The sequence below is a fragment of the Schistocerca nitens genome, chromosome 9, assembly GCF_023898315.1.
Source record: "Schistocerca nitens isolate TAMUIC-IGC-003100 chromosome 9, iqSchNite1.1, whole genome shotgun sequence".
Classification (NCBI taxonomy): Eukaryota; Metazoa; Arthropoda; class Insecta; order Orthoptera; family Acrididae; genus Schistocerca; species Schistocerca nitens.
Genome location: NC_064622.1, coordinates 396187079 through 396210761, shown reverse-complemented (window position 1 = coordinate 396210761; position 23683 = coordinate 396187079). Strand labels below are relative to the sequence as shown.

Sequence of the window (23683 nt, the reverse complement as noted above, 5' to 3'; positions counted from 1 at the left end):
GTGGGACAGAAGAGGGAAGATTTGGTGACGCTAATAGTTGTTGCCCCCCCATGAACCATGGACCTTGCCGTTGGTGGGGCGGTTTGCGTGCCTCAGCGATACAGATAGCCGTACCGTAGGTGCAACCACAACGGAGGGGTATCTGTTGAGAGGCCAGACAAACGTGTGGTTCCTGAAGAGGGGCAGCAGCCTTTTGAGTAGTTGCAGGGGCAACAGTCTGGATGATTGACTGATCTGGCCTTGTAACACTAACCAAAACGGCCTTGCTGTGCTGGTACTGCGAACGGTAGAAAGCAAGGGGTAACTACAGCCGTAACTTTTCCCGAGGGCATGCAGCTCTACCTTATGGTTAATGATGATGGCGTCCTCCTGGGTAAAATATTCCGGAGGTAAAATAGTTCCCCATTCGGATCTCCGGGCGGGGACTACTCAAGAGGACGTCGTTATCAGGAGAAAGAAAACTGGCGTTCTACGGATCGGAGCGTGGAATGTAGGAACCAGGTTTTAAATTGTAAGACATTTCCAGGGGGAGATGTGGACTCTGACCACAATCTATTGGTTATGAACTGTAGATTAAAACTGAAGAAACTGCAAAAAGGTGGGAATTTAAGGAGATGGGACCTGGATAAACTGACTAAACCAGAGGTAGTACAGAGTTTCAGGGAGAGCATAAGGGAACAATTGACAGGAATGGGGGAAAGAAATACAGTAGAAGAAGAACGGGTAGCTTTGAGGGATGAAGTAGAGAAGGCAGCAGAGGATCAAGTAGCTAAAAAGACGAGGGCTAGTAGAAATCCTTGGGTAACAGAAGAAATATTGAATTTAATACATGAAAGGAGAAAATATAAAAATGCAGTAAATGAAGCAGGCAAAAAGGAATACAAACGTCTCAAAAATGAGATCGACAGGAAGTGCAAAATGCCTAGGCAGGGATGGCTAGAGGACAAATGTAAGGATGTAGAGGCTTATCTCACTAGGGGTAAGATAGATACTGCCTACAGGAAAATTAAAGAGACCTTTGGAGAAAAGAGAACCACTTCTGTGAATATCAAGAGCTCAGATGGTGACCCAGTTCTAAGCAAAGAAGGGAAAGCAGAAAGGTGGAAGGAGTATATAGAGGGCGATGTATTTGAGGAAAATATTATGGAAATGGAAGAGGATGCAGACGAAGATGAAATGGGAGATAAGATACTGCGTGAAGAGTTTGACAGAGCACTGAAAGACCTGAGTCGAAACAAGGCTCTGGAAGTAGACAACATTCCATTAGAACTACTGACAGCCTTAGGAGAGCCAGTCCTGACAAAACTCTACCACCCGGTGAGCAAGATGTATGAGACAGGCGAAATACCCTCAGACTTCAAGAAGAATATAATAATTCCAATCCCAAAGAAAGCAGGTGCTGACAGATGTGAAAATTACCGAACTATCAGTTTAATAAGTCACGGCTGCAAAATACTAACGCGAATTCTTTACAGACGAATGAAAAAACTAGTAGAAGCCGCCCTTGGGGAAGATCAGTTTGGATTCCGTAGAAATATTGGAGCACGTGAGGCAATACTGACCCTACGACTTATCTTGGAAGCTAGATTAAGGAAAGGCAAACCTACGTTTCTAGCATTTGTAGACTTAGAGAAAGCTTTTGATAATGTTGACTGGAATACTCTTTTTCAGATTCTGAAGGTGGCAGGGGTAAAATACAGGGAACGAAAGGCTATTTACCATTTGTACAGAAACCAAATGGCAATTATAAGAGTTGAGGGGCATGAAAGGGAGCAGTGGTTGGGAAGAAAGTGAGACAGGGTTGTAGCCTGTCCCCGATGTTATTCAATCTGTATATTGAGCAAGCAGTGAAGGAAACAAAAGAAAAATTCGGAGCAGGTATTAAAATTCATAGACAAGAAATAAAAACCTTGAGGTTCGCCGATGACATTGTAATTCTGTCAGAGACAGCAAAGGACTTGGAAGAGCAGTTGAACGGAATGGATAGCCTCTTGAAAGGAGGATATAAGATGAACATCAACGAAAGCAAAACGAGGATAACGGAATGTAGTCGAATTAAGTCGGGAGATGCTGAGGGTATTAGATTAGGAAATGAGACACTTAAAGTAGTAAAGGAGTTTTGCTATTTGGGGAGCAAAATAACTGATGATGGTCGAAGTAGAGAGGATATAAAATGTAGACTGGCAATGGCAAGGAAAGCGTTTCTGAAGAAGAAAAATTTGTTAACATCGAGTGTAGATTTAAGTGTCAGGTAGCCATTTCTGAAAGTATTTGTATGAAGTGTAGCCATATATGGAAGTGAAACATGGACGATAAATAGTTTGGACAAGAAGAGAATAGAAGCTTTCGAAATGTGGTGCTACAGAAGAATACTGAAGATTAGATGGGTAGATTAATGAGGAGGTATTGAATAGAATTGGGGAGAAGAGGAGTTTGTGGCACAACTTGACTACAAGAAGGGATCGATCGGTAGGACATGTTCTGAGGCATCAAGGGATCACCAATTTAGATTTGGAGGGCAGCGTGGAGGGTAAAAATCGTAGAGGGAGACCAAGACATGAATACACCACGCAGATTCAGAAGGGTGTTGGTCGCAGTAGGTACTGGGAGATGTAGAAGCTTGCACAGGATAGAGTAGCATGGAGAGCTGCATCAAACAAGTCTCAGGACTGAAGACCACAGCAAACAACAACAATAGTTCTTGGGGAAAATGGGGTGGGGAAAGAATGGCAAATGGGGAAAAAAGTGGGGTAAGGAAGTGTTTGAAGGGGAGGGAAGCTCTGATGAGGTGGAATGGATGGGGCGTAGTTATAGCTGACAGGATGGGTAAATGTTGGTTACAGAGTTCATGACCTGGGAGGGAAGACTATGCAGAGGGTGTGCAGGTGTAGGGTTGGTGGGATGTGTTGGTAAAGGTGCGGCAGCTTGTGAGGATTGCAAAGCAGAGGGGAAACGATAGTCTTATTGGAGTCGAGTTTGCGGATGGAGTAGATTGTTAGGAGGTGTTCACTGTGAGAGAAGAGAGGCGGGTATCTGATGTAAAGGATCCTTGTTGGGGAAGGTAAAGGGATCAGAAAGCAAGGCGGAGTACGTGGAGGGATTGATAAAACTTAAACGAAATTACAATGACATCCAGACCTTATCTGCTTACAGGCGTTGTTAAATATCACCGGGGACAGTTGAAAATGTGTGCCCCGACCGGGACTCGAACCCGGGATCTCCTGCTTACATGGCGGACGTTCTATCCGACTGAGACATCGAGCACAGAGAGGATAGTGCGACTGCAGGGACTTATCTCTGGCATGCTCCCCATGAGACCCACACTTCCAGCTTACTGTCCACACACTACATTTGTAGTGCCCCTGCCCACTGTACTCATTACTCGCGGCAGTCAATTTACCTCTTCCCGTAAGAGTTCGGGCAATATGAGTGCATCCGCACTTAATAAGATCGTTAGCCGGTGAGCCTTATCTATATGGCCATGGTATCTGTTCTTTTGGACAGGTCCGAAAGAACAGATATCATTGGTGATCTTGGAGCACTCGAAGAATGAAATTACACGATTAGCTGCCCTCTGTATCCCCGATGCCTCAGTCGGATAGAGTATCTGCCATGTAAGAAGGAGATCCCAGGTTCGAAATGGTTCAAATGGCTCTGAGCACTATGGGACTTAACTTCTGAGGTCATCAGTCTCCTAGAACTTAGAACTACTTAAACCTAAGGACATCACACACATCCATGCCCGAGGCAGGATTCGAACCTACGACCGTGGCGGTCGCGCGGTTCCAGACTGTAGCGCCTAGAACCGCTCGGCCACTCCGGCCGGCTCGAAAGAACAGATACCATCTTCATATATGATAAAACTTGGCTGGGGCGGAGTTCGATGCAACATTCGAATAGCAAAGGAACGGTCAGATCAAGGTTTTATAGGTGTGCTGGACAGTGGAAGGGTGCAGTCCGCAAAGTCGGCCATTGGTCCGCCGACTGTGATATCCAGTGTTCAGTTTCGCATTACGAAGAGGTATCAGGATAATTTTGATCAGATAGTGTACTGTCGCATGACTGACAACGTTTCAGCTCCCTCGTCTAAATAAAAGCTAACTTGATGCTTAGTCAATTTTTTAAAAGTAATAGCCTAAGCGAGACTGCATAGGGTTCACATACGACAGTTAATACATATAAATTATGATGCAACAAGTTACAAGTAAGTATATCTGCCGTAATATTTTTCTGAACACTCGCCCAGGTCGTTAGTCACCTCTTTCAGACTCCTGCCCAAGCATCAGAACTGTAAGTGCCAACTCCAGACGGCCGTCTCTTTTCAGCTGCTGAAATCTAAACACATGTTTACCAGTCCATTTTACCTCGATATACTGACCACTTCTCTTGAAATACTGTGTATGAAATGTTGTGAACGCGCTGTGTCATTCCTAACGTGGATAAGAAATGTGTTGAAAACTGGAAAATACGCAAGTAGTACGTTTTCCCTACCGATATAGATGTGGGAGGATCTAGCACGACCATATTGTAAGTTTATAAACAGACTTGACGCTGAGGATTAAAGTGTACAGTCACGAGGAGAAAACGGTGAGTGCCATAACCCGATTTCCCAGAAACCTTGCGTAATGGAAGAGGAGTCAAAATAAGCGAACACATGTCTCGGCTTATCCGCAGACACTCGACCGTTTCTAAGAAAACGACGGACAAAGTTTTCGGTGTAACTTAGATTCCTTTTAGAGTGCGATGATGTGAGCCGAAATTATGGCACAGTGGGTAACGTCGCGGCCTCTCGCTTTTGCCCCCATATTCGAAACCAGGTTACTCCTTTTATTTATTATATTTTTTACTTTTTATTTATCTATTCATGTCCGTAGAAGTTTGCTATCAGAATATGTCTTATTAGGTTAGGGGACATAAGGTCGTTACATTAATTGTAAAAATACAACTGGGTTTGCCTGTGTCATACATTTATTATATGATATGCGTGTATGGTATTTTCCGAGGTTTCAATCCTTTTAAATTATCATTTTTTTTTATATTTCATTATTATATCAGTTCTTATATTTTATTCTTATGTTTATTCTTATGGAAGATTTAATGTATTCCCTTGAGTGATACCGACGGCAGAAACATTCGCAGCAAAGAAATTCCGAACACCACAAGTATCGTGCGAAGGCAAGTTCGCCGCAGTGACATTTTCCCATATGAGTCAACACTCAGAAACGTTCTTAACACTACTGAAAATTTCACACGTTAGTAACAATTACTAGCTAAACCACGCATAACGGGTCACATTGGCGAAAACTTGCAATTAATTACGGCTGAAGATACACTACAAGAATTTCACCGATAACATTTTCAAATAGCCTTCTCATTCCTTAATTGTTCCTTTTTTGTAAATTCATTCACCAGACACACATTAGTAGACGAATAAGGATAGAGCTTTTTAATATACAATGGAAGAGATTCATGTAGAAATCTTCTACGGACATAGGCAGATAAATAAAAAAGAAAAACAGAAATAATAATCGTGTTTTGAACCAGGGTGCAAATGTATGAAACGGCGATGCCAGAAACTGTGCCATGGCTTCGATTGAACTATCCACTCGCTGAAAGACACATAAATTACCTCGAAAACTTTGACCGTCTTTTTATGCCAAACGCTCGACTTTCTACACTACTGGCCATTAAAATTGCTACACCAAGAAGAAATGCAGATCATAAACGGATATTCATTGGACAAATATATTATACTAGAACTGACATGTACTTACATTTTCACGCAATTTGGGTGCATAGATCCTGAGAAATCAGTACACAGAACAACCACCTCTGGCCGTAATAACGGCCTTGATACGCCTGGGCATTGAGTCAAACAGAGCTTGGATGGCGTGTACAGGTACAGCTGCCTATGCAGCTTCAACACGATACCACAGTTCATCAACAGTGGTGACTGGCGTATTGTGACGAGCCAGTTGCTCGGCCACCATTGACCAGACGTTTTCATTTGGTGAGAGATCTGGAGAATGTGCTGGCCAGGGCAGCAGTCGAACATTTTCTTTATCCAGAAAGACCCGTAAGGGACCTGCAACATCCGGTTGTGCATTATCCTGCTGAAATGTAGGGTTTCGCAGGGATCGAACGAAGGGTAGAGCCACGGGTCGTAACACATCTGAAATGTAACGTCCACTGTTCAAATTGCCGTGAGTGCGAACAAGAACTGACCGAGACGTGTAACCAATGGCACCCCATACCATCACGCCCGGTGATAAGCCAGTATAGCGATGACGAATACACGCTTCCAATGCGCGTTCACCGCGATGTCGCCAAATACGGATGCGACCATCATGATGCTGTAAACAGAACCTGGATTCATCCGAAAAAATGACGTTTTGCCATTCGTGCACCCAGGTTCGTCGTTGAGTACACCATCGCAGGCGCTCCTGTCTATGATGCAGCGTCAAGGGTAACCATAGCCATGGTCTCCGAGCTGATAGTCCATGCTGCTGCAAACGTCGCTGGTTGTTGTCTTGCAAACGTCCCCATCTGTTGACTCAAGGTTCGATACGTGGCTGCACGATCCGTTACAGCCATGCGGATAAGATGCCTGTCATCTCGACTGCTAGTGATACGAGGCCGTTGGGATCCAGCACGGCGTTCGATATTACCCTCCTGAACCCCCCGATTCCATATTCTGCTAACAGTCATTGGATCTCGACCAACGCGAGCAGCAATGTCGCGATACGATAAACCGCAGTCGCGGTAGGCTACAATCCGACCTTTATCAAAGTCGGAAACGTGATGGTTCGCATATCTCCTCCTTACACGAGGCATCATAAGTACGTCTCACCAGGCAACGCCGGTCAACTGCTGTTTGTGTATGAGAAATCGGTTGGAAACTTTCCTCATGTCAGCATGTTGTAGGTGTCGCCACCGGCGCCAACCTTGTGTGAATGCTCGGTAAAGCTAATCATTTGAATAATACAGCCTCTTCTTCCCATCGGTTAAATTTCGAGTCTGTAGCATGTCATCGTCGTGGTGTAGAAATTATAATGGCCAAAATAACTGCGTCGTTTATTTTGACTCCTCTTCCACCGATGGAAGTTTCTGGGAGTTCGGGTTGTGGCACTTGCCGTGTTCTGCTCGCCAATACTTAATTTAATGTGACAAAAGTCTTGGGATGCCTCATAATATTGTGTAAGACCTTATTTACCGGCGTAGTGCAGCAACTCGACGTGGCACGGACACAAGTCGTTGGAAGTCCCTTGCAGAAACATTGAGACAAGGTACCTTAACAGCCGTCCATATACGCGAAAGTGTTGCCGTTGCAGGATTTTGTTGACGAGCTGACCTCTCGATTATGTACCATAAATATTCTACGGGATTCATGCCGGGCGATCTGGGTGGCCAAGTCATTCGCTCGAATTGTCCAACGTGTTCTTCAAATCACTAGCGAACAATTGTGACCTGGTGGCACGGCATCCATAAGAATGCCATCGTTGTCTGGGAACATCAACTCCATGAATGGTTGCAGATAGTCTCAAAGTAGGCGAACATAACCAATTCTAGTCAATGATGGGTTCAGTTCGTCCAGAGCAACCAGTTTGTTCCGTGAAAACACAGCCCACACCAGTATGAATCCACGATCAGATAAGTGCCTTGTTGACAACTTGGATCCACGGATCGGGACTCATCTGACCAGGCCACGGTCTTCCAGACGTCTAGTGTCCAACCTATGTGGTCACGTACCAGAGAAGGCGTTGCAGGTGATGTCGTGCTGTTAGCAAAGGCACTCGCGTCGGTCGTCTACTGCCACAGCCCATTAAGGGGCTCCGGAAAGGCTCAAAATCATGAAAAGTTCAATTTTTACTTTTTTGCGTTTTCTGAATCTGCAGACTATTACCTTTTAATAGATATATAATTTATTCAATTCCGAAGACTACAACTATTTTTAAAAAATTTTTGAAATGTGTTCTACATGGGCGTGACCCACTGTGGCGCTGTTAAACTGCTGTCAAATGGTGTTATTATTAACGTCCGTGTTCATCAGGTACATTTGAGTGATGTGAGATAAAGTATGTGTTGTGGCTAACCTGTGATGGTTCAATATATATCGCTGGTGTTATTGTCGATTGTTTCATGTTTATTTACTCTGTCGTTATCTCGAAAATATTCGTAATTAATTCTGTTTCTTGAGTCTCTGTTTTGTTGAAGTATAATAATGAGTAAAAGTAAAGTTATTAGAAATCCTCTGAAGGCTTTTAAGAAAAGGAGAAATGTTGGAAAGCCAAAGGTATGTGTTATTACTGTAAACAATAAAGACGATGAAAATCCCCAACATAGCTTGTGTCCCAAAGAAGAAGATTGTTGGTGTAAATATAACAAAGGATTGCTAACTGGTGAAGTGTACACTCATAAGCATAGTCTGCCTCATGCAATAATGGAGGTGATAAAACCTATTTTCAGAGACTTAGCAGCACCTGAACTGTTGAAAAAGTGTATTCACGGAAAAACTCAAAACCCCAATGAAAGTGTAAATAGTGTTATATGGTCGAGAATCCCCAAGACTGTATTTGTTGGAATAGAAACACTTCACTTTGGTGTGTATGATGCTGTTTCGACTTTCAATGATGCCAACATTGTAAGGTGCAAGGTATTTAGAAATATGGGAATGAAGATAGGTTCTAACATGGTACGAGCGATGCTTGCTTTAGACAAGGAACGCCTTCGGGCTGCAGACAGGGCTGTAAAGAGTCTAGAAATACAAGCAAGAGTAAACAGGAGGAGGAACAAGAGGAAGCTGGAGGAGGAGTTTGCAGAGGATGAAGATAATCCATCCTATGGACCTGGAATGCACTAAAAAGTTAATCCAATCTTTGTCGCTCGATTCCCAAAACTTTTATTTTCTCATACTAATTACATGTTTTCTAAGGATCTTCCACACATATTTGTTTCAAACGTTCAGTAAATGTTACACAGTACCTTCTGCATAATTTAACACAGCCTTTTTCCAAAAAACTGTATATTTTTGAATATATAAATAAAAAATTGCAAAAAAATGTTGTGAATTTTCATTACAATTGAAAAAAAAATCATCTTTAATAACTGAACTAAAATTTTGTGAAATCCCTGTGTTAAGTTGCAGCCCATATTCCAATAAATAATCTGTAAAAAGTTCAACTTCCTACCTCAAATACTTTGTGAGGAAAGATGTAATTTATAAGCGTTATTTTAACATAGCAAGTATAGGGCGTTCCGGAGCCCCTTAAAGCCAAATTTCGCCGCACTGCACTAAAGGATACGTTCGTCGTACGTCCCACACTGATTTCCCCGTTTATGTCACGCAGTATTGCTTGCATGTTGCCACTGACAACTACGTAATCGCCGCTGCTCTCATTAGTTAAGTGAAGGCCGTCGGCGACTGTGTTGTCGGCGGTGAGAGGCAATGCCTGAAATTTGGTATTCTCAGCACACTCTTACACTGTAGATCTCGCAGTACTTAATTCCCTAACGATTGCCGAAATAGAATGCCCCATGCTTCTAGCTCCAACTACCATCCCGCGTACAAATTCCCTTAGTGCAGTCATAATCATGGCGGAAAGCTTTCCACATGAATCACCTGAGTACACAGTCCGCAGCTCGTGGTCGTGCAGTAGCGTTCTCGCTTCCCGCGCACGGGTCCCGGGTTCGATTCCCGGCGGTTCAGGGATTTTCTCTGTCTCGTGATGACTGGGGTTTGTGTGTCTTTCATCATCATTGAGTCAAGTCGCCGAAGTGGCGTCAACTAAAAAGGACTTGCAATACGGCTGCCGAACTTCCCCGCATGGGGCCTCCCGGCCAACAATGCCATACGATCATTTCATTTACCTGAGTACAAACGACGGCTTCACCAACACACTGCCTTTTATACCTTGTGCACGAGATTCTACATGTGCATATCGCTATCCTATGACTTTTGTCACCTCAGGGTAAGAGCCCACAGAGCGCTATTGTGTGAAGTAAAGGGAAACATGAGCGTAAAACTTAATACACTGAAGCGTCAGCATCTTGCTGCATCAGCATTTCCAGCAAAATACAATGCTGGTCTTTGAAATTTCAGAACCAGTAAACAAAGAATTTAATGAAATTTTATTTGTTCAAATGGTTCAAATGGCTCTGAGCACTATGGGACTTAACATCTATGGTCATCAGTCCCCTAGAACTTAGAACTACTTAAACCTAACTAACCTAAGGACATCACACACATCCATGCCCGAGGCAGGATTCGATCCTGCGACCGTAGCAGTCGCGCGGTTCCGGACTGAGCGCCTAGAACCGCTAGACCACCGCGGCCGGCTTTTATTTGTTGTGAGTATTGAGTACAGTAGAAAGAACACGGGTTTAAATATTCACTTGATGCGGCGGATACAGAGTATGAACTTCAGCACCGGAGCTGCCTCCTATGGCAGTGATTACGGCCATAACCGGACTGAACATAGAGGAAAATTGGAAATTCGTCCTAAGGTCTAATGGGACCAAACTGCTGTCATCGGTCCCTAAGATTACACAGTGCTTAATCTATCTTAAAATAACTTACGCTAAGGACGACACACACATCCATGACCGTGACATAACGTCTCAAACCGCATGGCTACCCCGGCGGAACATCGAGACACACTATCTTGGGTGAAAGATGCTGACAGGGTGCCCACCATAAGAGTCCCTGATTTCAAAATTAAATGTCTCGAAAATCAAAATCCATATACGAGTCCTGCAAGCTATATGTTTATTGTGAGAGTTATAAGAATTTCATACAGAAATTTGGAATTATTCTTGAAGCCTGCTAACAGATGGCGCTGTAATCAAAATATGAAATGCCTATAAATAGTACGCCGCAGCTCACTGCGATTAAATGAAATGAGCGTTTGGCGTCATTGGCCGGGTGACCCCTTACGAGGCAGGTCCGGCCGCCTTGGTGCAGCTCGAATCAAATTCGACTCCACATTGGGCTATTGAAATGCGAGTGAAGGTTAGCGCAGCTAAGGAAGAGGTTGAAATCACGTATTCCATTGAAGAAGGTTTTCTGGTAGAGGGATACCACAGGTTATAGAACAGACCTACGGCAGCAAGGCACAGTTTTAAAACACGATTTAATTGTCCAAAAAGCCCCGACGCGAAAACCATCCGCAAGCTCTTCGCCAAATTTCAGCGGACAGGCACCGCTGCTGATGATCTAGCGGTGAATGTTGGCTGCAGGCAAACTGTAGCTACTCGTGGAAATGTCGCCACGCTTTCTGGAATTATTCAGCTAAGTCCAAGGAAAATTATTCCATTGAAGAAGGTTTTCTGGTAGAGGGATACCACAGGTTATAGAACAGACCTACGGCAGCAAGGCGCAGTTTTAAAACACGAATTAATGTTCCAAAAAGCCCCGACGCGAAAACCATCTGCAAGCTCTTCGCCAAATTTCAGCGGACAGGCACCGCTGCTGATGATCTAGCGGTGAATGTTGGCTGCAGGCAAACTGTAGCTACTCGTGGAAATGTCACCACGCTTTCTGGAATTATTCAGCTAAGTCCAAGGAAAATTATTCCATTGAAGAAGGTTTTCTGGTAGAGGGATACCACAGGCTATAGAACAGACCTACCGCAGCAAGGCGCAGTTTTAAAACATGATTTAATGTTCCAAAAAGCCCCCACGCGAAAACCATCTGCAAGCTCTTCGCCAAATTTCAGCGGACAGGCACCGCTGCTGATGACCTAGCGGTGAATGTTGGCTGCAGGCAAACTGTAGCTACTTGTGGAAATGTTGCCACGCTTTCTGGAATTATTCAGCTAAGTCCAAGGAAAATTATTCCATTGAAGAAGGTTTTCTGGTAGAGGGATACCACAGGTTATAGAACAGACCTACAGCAGCAAGGCGCAGTTTTAAAACACGAATTAATGTTCCAAAAAGCCCCGACGCAAAAACCATCCGCAAGCTCTTCGCCAAATTTCAGCGGACAGGCACCGCTGCTGATGATCTAGCGGTGAATGCTGGCTGCAGGCAAACTGTAGCTACTCGTGGAAATGTCGCCACGCTTTCTGGAATTATTCAGCTAAGTCCAAGGAAAATTATTCCATTGAAGAAGGTTTTCTGGTAGAGGGATACCACAGGTTATAGAACAGACCTACGGCAGCAAGGCACGGTTTTAAAAAACGATTTAATGTTCCAAAAAGCCCCGACGCGAGAACCATCTGCAAGCTCTTCGCCAAATTTCAGCAGACAGGCACCGCTGCTGATGATCTAGCGGTGAATGTTGGCTGCAGGTAAACTGTAGCTACTCGTGGAAATATCGCCACGCTTTCTGGAATTATTCAGCTAAGTCCAAGGAAAATTATTCCATTGAAGAAGGTTTTCTGGTAGAGGGATACCACAGGTTATAGAACAGACCTACCGCAGCAAGGCGCAGTTTTAAAACATGATTTAATGTTCCTAAAAGCCCCGACGCGAAAACCATCTGCAAGCTCTTCGCCAAATTTCAGCGGACAGGCACCGCTGCTGATGATCTAGCGGTGAATGTTGGCTGCAGGCAAACTGTAGCTACTCGTGGAAATGTCGCCACGCTTTCTGGAATTATTCAGCTAAGTCCAAGGAAAATTATTCCATTGAAGAAGGTTTTCTGGTAGAGGGATACCACAGGTTATAGAACAGACCTACGGCAGCAAGGCGCAGTTTTAAAACACGAATTAATGTTCCAAAAAGCCCCGACGCGAAAACCATCTGCAAGCTCTTCGCCAAATTTCAGCGGACAGGCACCGCTGCTGATGATCTAGCGGTGAATGTTGGCTGCAGGCAAACTGTAGCTACTTGTGGAAATGTTGCCACGCTTTCTGGAATTATTCAGCTAAGTCCAAGGAAAATTATTCCATTGAAGAAGGTTTTCTGGTAGAGGGATACCACAGGTTATAGAACAGACCTACAGCAGCAAGGCGCAGTTTTAAAACACGAATTAATGTTCCAAAAAGCCCCGACGCAAAAACCATCCGCAAGCTCTTCGCCAAATTTCAGCGGACAGGCACCGCTGCTGATGATCTAGCGGTGAATGCTGGCTGCAGGCAAACTGTAGCTACTCGTGGAAATGTCGCCACGCTTTCTGGAATTATTCAGCTAAGTCCAAGGAAAATTATTCCATTGAAGAAGGTTTTCTGGTAGAGGGATACCACAGGTTATAGAACAGACCTACGGCAGCAAGGCACGGTTTTAAAAAACGATTTAATGTTCCAAAAAGCCCCGACGCGAGAACCATCTGCAAGCTCTTCGCCAAATTTCAGCAGACAGGCACCGCTGCTGATGATCTAGCGGTGAATGTTGGCTGCAGGTAAACTGTAGCTACTCGTGGAAGTATCGCCACGCTTTCTGGAATTATTCAGCTAAGTCCAAGGAAAATTATTCCATTGAAGAAGGTTTTCTGGTAGAGGGATACCACAGGTTATAGAACAGACCTACGGCAGCAAGGCGCAGTTTTAAAACATGATTTAATGTTCCTAAAAGCCCCGACGCGAAAACCATCTGCAAGCTCTTCGCCAAATTTCAGCGGACAGGCACCGCTGCTGATGATCTAGCGGTGAATGTTGGCTGCAGGCAAACTGTAGCTACTCGTGGAAATGTCACCATGCTTTCTGGAATTATTCAGCTAAGTCCAAGGAAATTTATTCCATTGAAGGTTTTCTGGTAGAGGGATACCACAGGTTATAGAACAGACCTACGGCAGCAAGGTGCAGTTTTAAAACACGATTTATTGTTCCAAAAAGCCCCAACGCGAAAACCATCCGCAAGCTCTTCGCCAAATTTCAGCGGACAGGCACCGCTGCTGATGATCTAGCGGTGAATGTTGGCTGCAGGCAAACTGTATCTACTCGTGGAAATGTCGCCACGCTTTCTGGAATTATTCAGCTAAGTCCAAGGAAAATTATTCCATTGAAGAAGGTTTTCTGGTAGAGGGATACCACAGGTTATAGAACAGACCTACCGCAGCAAGGCACAGTTTTAAAACACGATTTAATGTTCAAAAAAGCCCCGACGCGAAAACCATCTGCAAGCTCTTCGCCAAATTTCAGCGGACAGGCACCGCTGCTGATGATCTAGCGGTGAATGTTGGCTGCAGGCAAACTGTATCTACTCGTGGAAATGTCGCCACGCTTTCTGGAATTATTCAGCTAAGTCCAAGGAAAATTATTCCATTGAAGAAGGTTTTCTGGTAGAGGGATACCACAGGTTATAGAACAGACCTACCGCAGCAAGGCACAGTTTTAAAACACGATTTAATGTTCAAAAAAGCCCCGACGCGAAAACCATCCGCAAGCTCTTCGCCAAATTTCAGCGGACAGGCACCGCTGCTGATGATCTAGCGGTGAATGTTGGCTGCAGGCAAACTGTATCTACTCGTGGAAATGTCGCCACGCTTTCTGGAATTATTCAGCTAAGTCCAAGGAAAATTATTCCATTGAAGAAGGTTTTCTGGTAGAGGGATACCACAGGTTATAGAACAGACCTACCGCAGCAAGGCACAGTTTTAAAACACGATTTAATGTTCAAAAAAGCCCCGACGCGAAAACCATCTGCAAGCTCTTCGCCAAATTTCAGCGGACAGGCACCGCTGCTGATGATCTAGCGGTGAATGTTGGCTGCAGGCAAACTGTATCTACTCGTGGAAATGTCGCCACGCTTTCTGGAATTATTCAGCTAAGTCCAAGGAAAATTATTCCATTGAAGAAGGTTTTCTGGTAGAGGGATACCACAGGTTATAGAACAGACCTACCGCAGCAAGGCACAGTTTTAAAACACGATTTAATGTTCAAAAAAGCCCCGACGCGAAAACCATCTGCAAGCTCTTCGCCAAATTTCAGCGGACAGGCACCGCTGCTGATGATCTAGCGGTGAATGTTGGCTGCAGGCAAACTGTATCTACTCGTGGAAATGTCGCCACGCTTTCTGGAATTATTCAGCTAAGTCCAAGGAAAATTATTCCATTGAAGAAGGTTTTCTGGTAGAGGGATACCACAGGTTATAGAACAGACCTACCGCAGCAAGGCACAGTTTTAAAACACGATTTAATGTTCAAAAAAGCCCCGACGCGAAAACCATCTGCAAGCTCTTCGCCAAATTTCAGCGGACAGGCACCGCTGCTGATGATCTAGCGGTGAATGTTGGCTGCAGGCAAACTGTATCTACTCGTGGAAATGTCGCCACGCTTTCTGGAATTATTCAGCTAAGTCCAAGGAAAATTATTCCATTGAAGAAGGTTTTCTGGTAGAGGGATACCACAGGTTATAGAACAGACCTACCGCAGCAAGGCACAGTTTTAAAACACGATTTAATGTTCAAAAAAGCCCCGACGCGAAAACCATCTGCAAGCTCTTCGCCAAATTTCAGCGGACAGGCACCGCTGCTGATGATCTAGCGGTGAATGTTGGCTGCAGGCAAACTGTATCTACTCGTGGAAATGTCGCCACGCTTTCTGGAATTATTCAGCTAAGTCCAAGGAAACCCGTCCGATGAACTGAGGCAGACACTGGTGTCAAGTGTTTGAGCATGCAAAAAAGTACTAGACAGAACCTCCACATGTCTTCAGTCAAAATCCACTTCTGTGAAGCGAATCTCCTGTTTTCTCCCAAAAGCTACTGTTCGGGATGCGGTATGCAACAGAGGCTTTATTTGTCTTTTTTCATGCGAGAAAGCATCGCCAGTGAACGTTACCTTGAATTATGGAACAATCTGTCGCCACGCAGCTAGTATTGGAGGATCGAACAGGAACTGAGTGGTTCATGCAAGATGGGGCCAGACCGCATCACACCGTACACAGTTTCGCTTTCTTGATTAAAACTTCGGGAACAGAGTCACTGCTTTGGATTCCTCCAAATTGGCGCAGGGATGGATTGGCATCCATTCTAGCCCGATCTGACTCCTTGAGACCATTTTCTTTTTTTGGGGGGGGGGGGGGCATTGAGAGACACTGTATTCCGGAATCATCCCACCACACTGGACGAGCTTCCGTCGACGACCTGTGTAGCTTCTGAATCCATTTCCGTTGAAGCGCTAAAGTATAATTTCATTAATAAACTGGAAGCAGTCCTGATCGCATAAGTTATTTAAGATGGTGACCGATTCCGATCTTTTTATCAGATCATCTTCAGACCATGAATGTCTGGCGGAGGCGGTGTCGCATGGCAACCCTCTTGCTTCTGGCTTGTCGCTGGCCTGCCGATCTCATTGTTGAGACGTTTGTATTCCTTATCGCCCTCTTCATTTACCGCATTTTTGTATTTTCTCCTTTCATCAATCAAATTCAATATCTCTTGTGTTACCCAAGGATTTCTACTAGCCATTGTCTTAAAATATACTTGATCCGCTGCTGCCTTCAGTATTTCATCTCTTCAAGCTACCAATCATTCTTCTACTGTATTCCGTTTCCTTGTTCCTGTCGATCGTTCCCTAATGCTTCCTCTGAAATTCTCTACAAGCTATGCTTCTTTCAGTTTATCCAGGTCCCATCTCCTTAAATTCCCACCTTTTTGCAGTTTCTTCAGTTTTAATCTACAGTTTATGACCAAAAGATTGTCATCAGAGTCCACATCTGCGCCTGGAAATGTCTTACAATTTAAAAGCTGATTGCAAAATCTCTGTCTTACCATTAAATAATCTGCCTGAAACCTTCCAGTGTCTCCAGGCCTCTTCCAGGTATACAAACTTGGTTTCTTAAACCAAGTGTTAGCTATGATTAAGTCATGCTCTGCGGAAAATTCTACCAGGTGGCTTCCTCTTTCATTCCTTACCCCCATTCCATATTCTTCTACTACTTTTCCTTCTCTTCCTTTTCCTACTATCGCATTTCAGTCCCCCACGACTATTAAATTTTCGTCTCCCTTCACTACCTGAATAATTTCTTTTATCTCATAATACATTTCGTCAATCTCTTCGCCATCTGCGGAGCTAGTTGGCATATAAACTTGTACTACTGTAGTAGACGTGGGCTTCGTGTCTATCTTGCATACAATAATGCGTTGACTATGCTCTTCGTAGTAGCTTACCCGCGTTCCTATTTTTTATCCATTATTAAATCTACTCCTGTATTACCCCTATTTGAATTTATAACCCTGTATTCACCTGACTAGACGTCTTGTTCGTCCTGCCACCGAACTTCACTAATTCCCTCTATATCTAGCTTTAATCTATCCATTTCCCTTTTTAAATTTTCTAACCTACCTGCCCGATTAAGGGATCTGACATTCCACGCCCCGATCCGTAGAACGCCAGTTTTCTTTTTCCTGATAACGACGTCCTCCTCGCCCGTAGATCCGAATAGGGACTATTTTACCTCCGGAATATTTTACCCAAGAGGACGCCATCATCATTTAACCATACAGTAAAGCTGCATGCCCCCGCAAAAATTACGGCTTTAGTTTCCCCTTGCTTTCAGCCGTTCGCAGTACCAGCCCAGCAAGGCCGTTTTGGTTAATGTTACAAAGCCAGATCAGTCAATCATCCAGACTGTTGCCACTGCAACTACTGAAAAGGCTGCTGCCCCTCTTCAGGAACCACATGTTTTTCTGGCCTCTCAACAGATACCCCTCCGTTGTGGTTGCGTACGGCTATCTCTATCGCTGGGGCACGCAAGCTTCCCCACGAACGGCAATGTTCATGGGAGAACATAATTGTTAATTTATGTGATGAAAGTATGTGATGCAGCTATTATATGATGCATGGATAAGATGTGTGTCTGAGTAAGCAGGTGTTACTTAATAATTAATTAATGGAGATCTGTAGCTTCGCAGCAGCTCGCTTAATTCTACAAAAGCTGAAAATTAACGCAGTATATTCAGGTTCTAGTACTGGTAGCTTCAGAGCTCTTGAATACTTGTTGAGTGGATTTGAGATAGGAACTCAGAAGGTTTCTGGTGGTAGTATAATCTCAGGCTGAGTGTAGCTTCTATTGAAGGAAATCAACTATATTATAGTGTTTTGCACGAACTCTACATTTCGGCATAGAGTAATGTTACTAAGCAAAATTTAATTGACGTCGGGTGCAGGTCTGAAAATATTAGCTTCCAAATGAGCCTTCAGAGCACTGTCAATAGCATCAACCAAATCACACAACACAGTTGAAATTGTAGTTTTGAGGACGTGGTATAAGTACTGCAGAGATGACAGGCAATTGGCAGGTGTCAAATATCGAAGTGTCAATTGTAGTTTCCCTTGAGCTAGGACTGTATCTCTAATGTGAGTACGGTATCGGATTTTTTAATGCAGCTCAATATGCAGCTCAACAAGATTCTAGATTTACTTTTATTATCTGAAAGTAATTCAAGGATCGATTTTCATTCGTGAGTGCTACTTAGTTTATGAGTATTTTGAAGCCCCTGTGTTATTTCTGTGCTAAACTCAAATCCGTCATTAACGCATTCTCTCCTTCTTAATGGCTTCTTGACTCAGTTCTAATGCTGTAACCCAAATGACAACACCAACGTCTGTCCGAATAATCTCAGTTTACGCCGTATTAAAAACCGTGCAACTAAAATTTTGACGGGAGCATGTGGACATAGTAGCAGACGGTGCAATTGCCGTGTCAGTCGTCAAACCACTTTCTGTGGCGTCACTTCAGTTGTATGTGGAAATCCGGCCTTACGCAGGCTTGCCGACATTCATGAGTGATACAGTAAACGGAGGGAAATGAAAATAGGACCAGAGGTTCCCTCCATCAGATACTTTAGTGTGGTTAGTGCCTAAGTGAAGAATCAAAAATTTTCTTCCTCTGTTCCACAATACTTCCTTATTCTCATTTCATGGGGACACTCTTGTTAATCAAGGAAGTGTTGATGACCTTTAAGCCCTTTTTGCCCGCACCCCAGTAGCATAAGATTGTGCTCTTGACGATGAGAGTGACGGGAAGGGGGAGGGGGAGGAGTTTAAAACCCTCGAAATATGTCGCCGAATAAATAAACAATAGTACTGACTGTATGTGCTGTGACTTGTGTAATGATGTACACTACTGGCCATTAAAATTGCTACACCAAGAAGAAACGCAGATGATAAACGGGTATTCATTGGAGAAATATATTATACTAGAACAGACACGTGATTGCATTTTCACGCAATTTGGGTGGATAGATCCTGAGAAATCAGTACCCAGAACAACCACCTCTGGCCGTAATAACGGCCTTGATACGCCTGGGCATTGAGTCAAACAGAGCTTGGGTGGCTTGTACAGGTACAGCTGCCCATGCAGCTTCAACACGATACCACGGTTCATCAAGAATAGTGACTGGCGTATTGTGACGAGCCAGTTGCTCGGCCATCATGGACCAGACGTTTTCAATTGGTGAGAGATCTGGAGAATGTGCTGGCCAGGGTAGCAGTCGAACATTTTCTGTATCCAGAAAGGCCCGTACGGGACCTGCAACATTCGGTCGTGCATTATCCTGCTGAAATGTAGGATTTCGCAGGGATCGAATGAAGGGTAGAGCCACTGGTCGTAACACATCTGAAATGTAACGTCCACTGTTCAAAGTTCCGTCAATGCGAACAAGAGGTGATCGAGACGTGTAAAGAATGGCACCCTATACCATCACGCCGTGTGATGCGCCAGTATGGCGATGACGAATACACGCTTCCAAAGTGCGTTCACCGCGATGTCGCCAAACACGGATGCAACCATCATGATGTTGTAAACAGAACCTTAATGGCCAGTAGTGTATATAAATTACAAACTTAAATCAAAATGCAGCCGGCCGCGGTGGCCGAGCGGTTCTAGGCGCTACAGTCTGGAACCGCGCGACCGCTACGGTCGCAGGTTCGAATCCTGCCTCGGGCATGGATGTGTGTGATGTCCTTAGGTTAGTTAGGTTTAAGTAGTTCTAAGTTCTAAAGGACTGATGACCTCAGCAGTTAAGTCCCATAGTGCTCAGAGCCATTTGAACCATTTTTTTCAAAATGCAGTTTGCGTGTTAGAAAACTGTTTTAGTCTGCCTCGGCCGCTGCGTGGTCAGCACGGTGGGTTTCTAACCGAAAGAGCCCCGGTTCGATTCCCGGCCGAATCAGAGATATTCTCTGCTCGGCCACTGGGTATTGTGTAGTGCTTACGTATCGTCATAAATGACATTCCACTCTTGGAATGGCTGTATGGGCACGTCACGAAGCCAATAAATTTAGAAGAAAAACTGTTTTACGCTCGACTGGTAGATGGAAAATTGAAGCACTGTAACGCTGAAATCATGCTTGTGGGCCTTTCATAAGTCGAGTTTTATCTGCGAAACACGTGAGAACTGATACAAACAGTAAACGTAGATTGGGGATACTTGACTACCGTAAACTATTCAAAATGTGGTGGTGGTGGTGGTTATTGTTTAACGTCCCGTCGACAACGAGGTCATTAGAGACGGAGCTCATGCTCGGGTTAGGGAAGGATTGGGAAGGAAATCGGCCGTGCCCTTTCAAAGGAACCATCCCGGCATTTGCCTGAAGCGATTTAGGGAAATCACGGAAAACCTAAATCAGGATGGCTGGAGACGGGATTGAACCGTCGTCCTCCCGAATGCGAGTCCAGTGTGCTAACCACTGCGCCACCTCGCTCGGTCAAAATGTGGTGCAGAGTGGTATATACAGGGTGTCACCTAACGTTACCGCTGGATATATTTCGTAAACCACATCAAATACTGACGAACCGATTCCACAGACCGAACGTGAGGAGAGGGGCTAGTGTAATTGTTTGATACAAACCATACAAAAATGCACGGAAGTATGTTTTTTAACACAAACCTACGTTTTTTTAAATTGAACCACGTTAGTTTTGTTAGCACATCTGAACATATAAACAAATACGTAATCAGTGCCGTTTGTTGCACTGTAAAATGTTAATTACATCCGGAGATATTGTAACCTTAAGTTGTGGCTTGAGTACCACTCCTCCGCTGTTCGATCGTGTGTATCGGAGAGCACTGCAACATACATCGCGTTTCTACAGAATGATCTGCCAACGTTGCTCGAAAATGTCCCACTGGAAACGCGTCGACGTATGTGGTATCAGAATGATGGTGCACCTGCACATTCCGCAATTAACACTAGGCTGACCCTTGACAGGATGTTCGACGGGCGTTTCATAGGACGTGGAGGACGCATAAATTGGCCAGCCCGTTCTCCTGATCTTACACCTCTGGACTTCTTTCTGTGGGGTACGTTAAAGGAGAATGTGCCTACAACCCCAGAGGATATGAAACAACGTATTGTGGCAGCCTGCGGCGACATTACACCAGATGTACTGCGGCGTGTACGACATTCATTACGCCAGAGATTGCAATTGTGTGCAGCAAATGATGGCCACCACATTGAACATCTATTGGCGTGACATGTCGGGACACACTCTATTCCACTCCGTAATTGAAAACGGAAACCACGTGTGTACGTGTACCTCACCCCTCATGGTAATGTACATGTGCGTCAGTGAAAAAGACCAACAAAAAGGTGTTAGCATGTGGACGTAATGTGCTGTTCCAGTCTCTTCTGAACCTAAGGTCCATCACCGTTCCCTTGTCCGCAGCTCGTGGTCGTGCGGTAGCGTTCTCACTTCCCATGCCCGGGTTCCCGGGTTCGATTCCCGGCTGGGTCAGGGATTTTCTCTGCCTTGTGATGAGTGGGTGTTGTGTGATGTCCTTAGGTTAGTTAGGTTTAAGTAATTCTAAGTTCTAGGGGACTGATGACCATAGATGTTAAGTCCCATAGTGCTCAGAGCCATTTGAACCATTCTTTGAACCGTTCCCGTTGGATCCCAACGTAATTCGGTGCTCTCCGATACACACGATCGAACAGCGGAGGAGTGGTACTCAAGCGTCAACTTTAGGTTACAATATCTCAGGATGTAATTAACATTTTACACTGCAACAAACGGCACTGATTATGTATTTTTTTATATGTTCAGGTGTGCTAACAAAACTAACGGGGTTCCATTTAAAAAAACGTAGGTTTGTGTTAAAAAAAATACTTCCGTGCATTTTTGTATGGTTTGTATTAAACAGTTACACTAGCCCCTCTCCTCACATTCGGTCTGTGGAATCGGTTCGTCAGTATTTGATGTGGTTTACGAAATATATCCAGCGGTAACGTTAGGTGGGTCAGCCTGTATACAGGGTGCTCCATTGATCGTGACCGGGACAAATATTTCACGAAATAAGCGTCAAACGAAAAAACTACAAAGAACGAAACTTGTGTAGCTTGAACGGGGAAACCAGATAGCGCTAGGGTTGGCCCGCTAGATGGCGCTGCCATAGGTCAAACGGATATCAACTGCGTTTTTTTTTAATGGGAACCCCCATTTTTTATTACATATACGTATAGTACGTAAAGAAATATGAATGTTTTAGTTGGACCACTTTTTTCGCTTTGTGATAGATGGCGCTATAATAGTCACAAACGTGTAAGTACGTGGTATCACGTAACATTCGCCAGTGCGGACGGTATTTGCTTCGTGATACATTACCCGTGTTAAAATGGACCGTTTACCAATTGCGTAAAAGGTCAATATCGTGTTGATGTATGGCTATTGTGATCAAAATGCCCAACGGGCGTGTGCTATGTATGCTGCTCGGTATCCTGGACGACATCATCCAAGTGTCCGGACAGTTCGCCAGGTAGTTACGTTATTTAAGGAAACAGGAAGTGTTCAGCCACATGTGAAACGTCAACCACGACCTGCAACAAATGATGATGCCCAAGTAGGTTTGTCGCGACTAATCCCACATCAGTAGCAGACAAATTGCGCGAGAATCGGGAATCTTAAAAATGATGGGTATTGGTGAAAAGTGACGTTAGCAGAATAAAAATTTCCTGTTAATAGTCAGGTTTCGAACCTTGGAATTCTAGGATGGTACTCGTTAAATGTTATGTACTGATGAGGTGGACGCACCTGTGAAGGTGTCGTAGGCGGTGGGCACGTATCGGCTGGGGAATCCGTTGGTGGAGTAGCTGACGACGAGCGCGGTCTTGCCCACGGCGCCGTCGCCCACGAGCACACACTTGATGGCGTGCCGGTCGCCCGCTTCCGCGGCCGCGCCCGGCTCCTGCAGCAGCGGGCTGGAGCAATCGCCCGCGGGAGCCATCACCTCGCACCACCCGCTACTGCCAGCGCGCAGCGAACACTGAGCGGGACCGCGCTCCGCCTCCTGTGCTGCAGGCAGCCGCCGCTCGCGGCGCCACTGTCGCGCCACAGCTGCGCTTCTCGCAAGAGTCGCGAGGTTGAAATACTCTACCGTACCAAGAAAGGGAGGATGACTTGCCAGTTGACGCCGACTACACACCACACCTTGGTTACAGCATTTGCAGATTATCTATCGTCTATATGCCAAACAAATCTGACCTCCTAAACCACTCATCCATTTCGTCCAAACTTGATACACATACAAGGTGTGTGAGAAAAGTAATGAGAGTGATCTTTTATCTACCAAAGTTTTCATATTTTTTAAACAACGATGATGTCCCTTTCTAACAACCCTACCACAACAAAGGTCAAAATTTAATAATTATTATGGTGTTGCATTTTCGGGCAACAACAAAGTTATTATGTGGCAGGTGTCATTAGAGCACAGTTAATAAAGTCATTTGATGTAATAATGAATAAACTAGGCACTCATCTTTTCGTGTTTCCCACGCTGGTCTCGTTGTAAAATCATGGCTCAAT

At 44.6% G+C, this 23683-nt stretch overlaps 1 protein-coding gene across 1 annotated transcript in view; it reads right to left on the bottom strand.

The window, feature by feature from the left end:
• Positions 1-23105, bottom strand: part of LOC126204267 (cell division control protein 42 homolog) — a 334388-nt gene extending 311283 nt beyond the window's left edge. Inside the window, exon 1 of the mRNA XM_049938656.1 lies at positions 22913-23105. Coding sequence (XP_049794613.1) covers positions 22913-23105 — 193 coding nt within the window. The remainder of the gene's footprint in view (positions 1-22912) is intronic.
• Between the last annotated feature and the right edge of the window lie 578 nt (positions 23106-23683).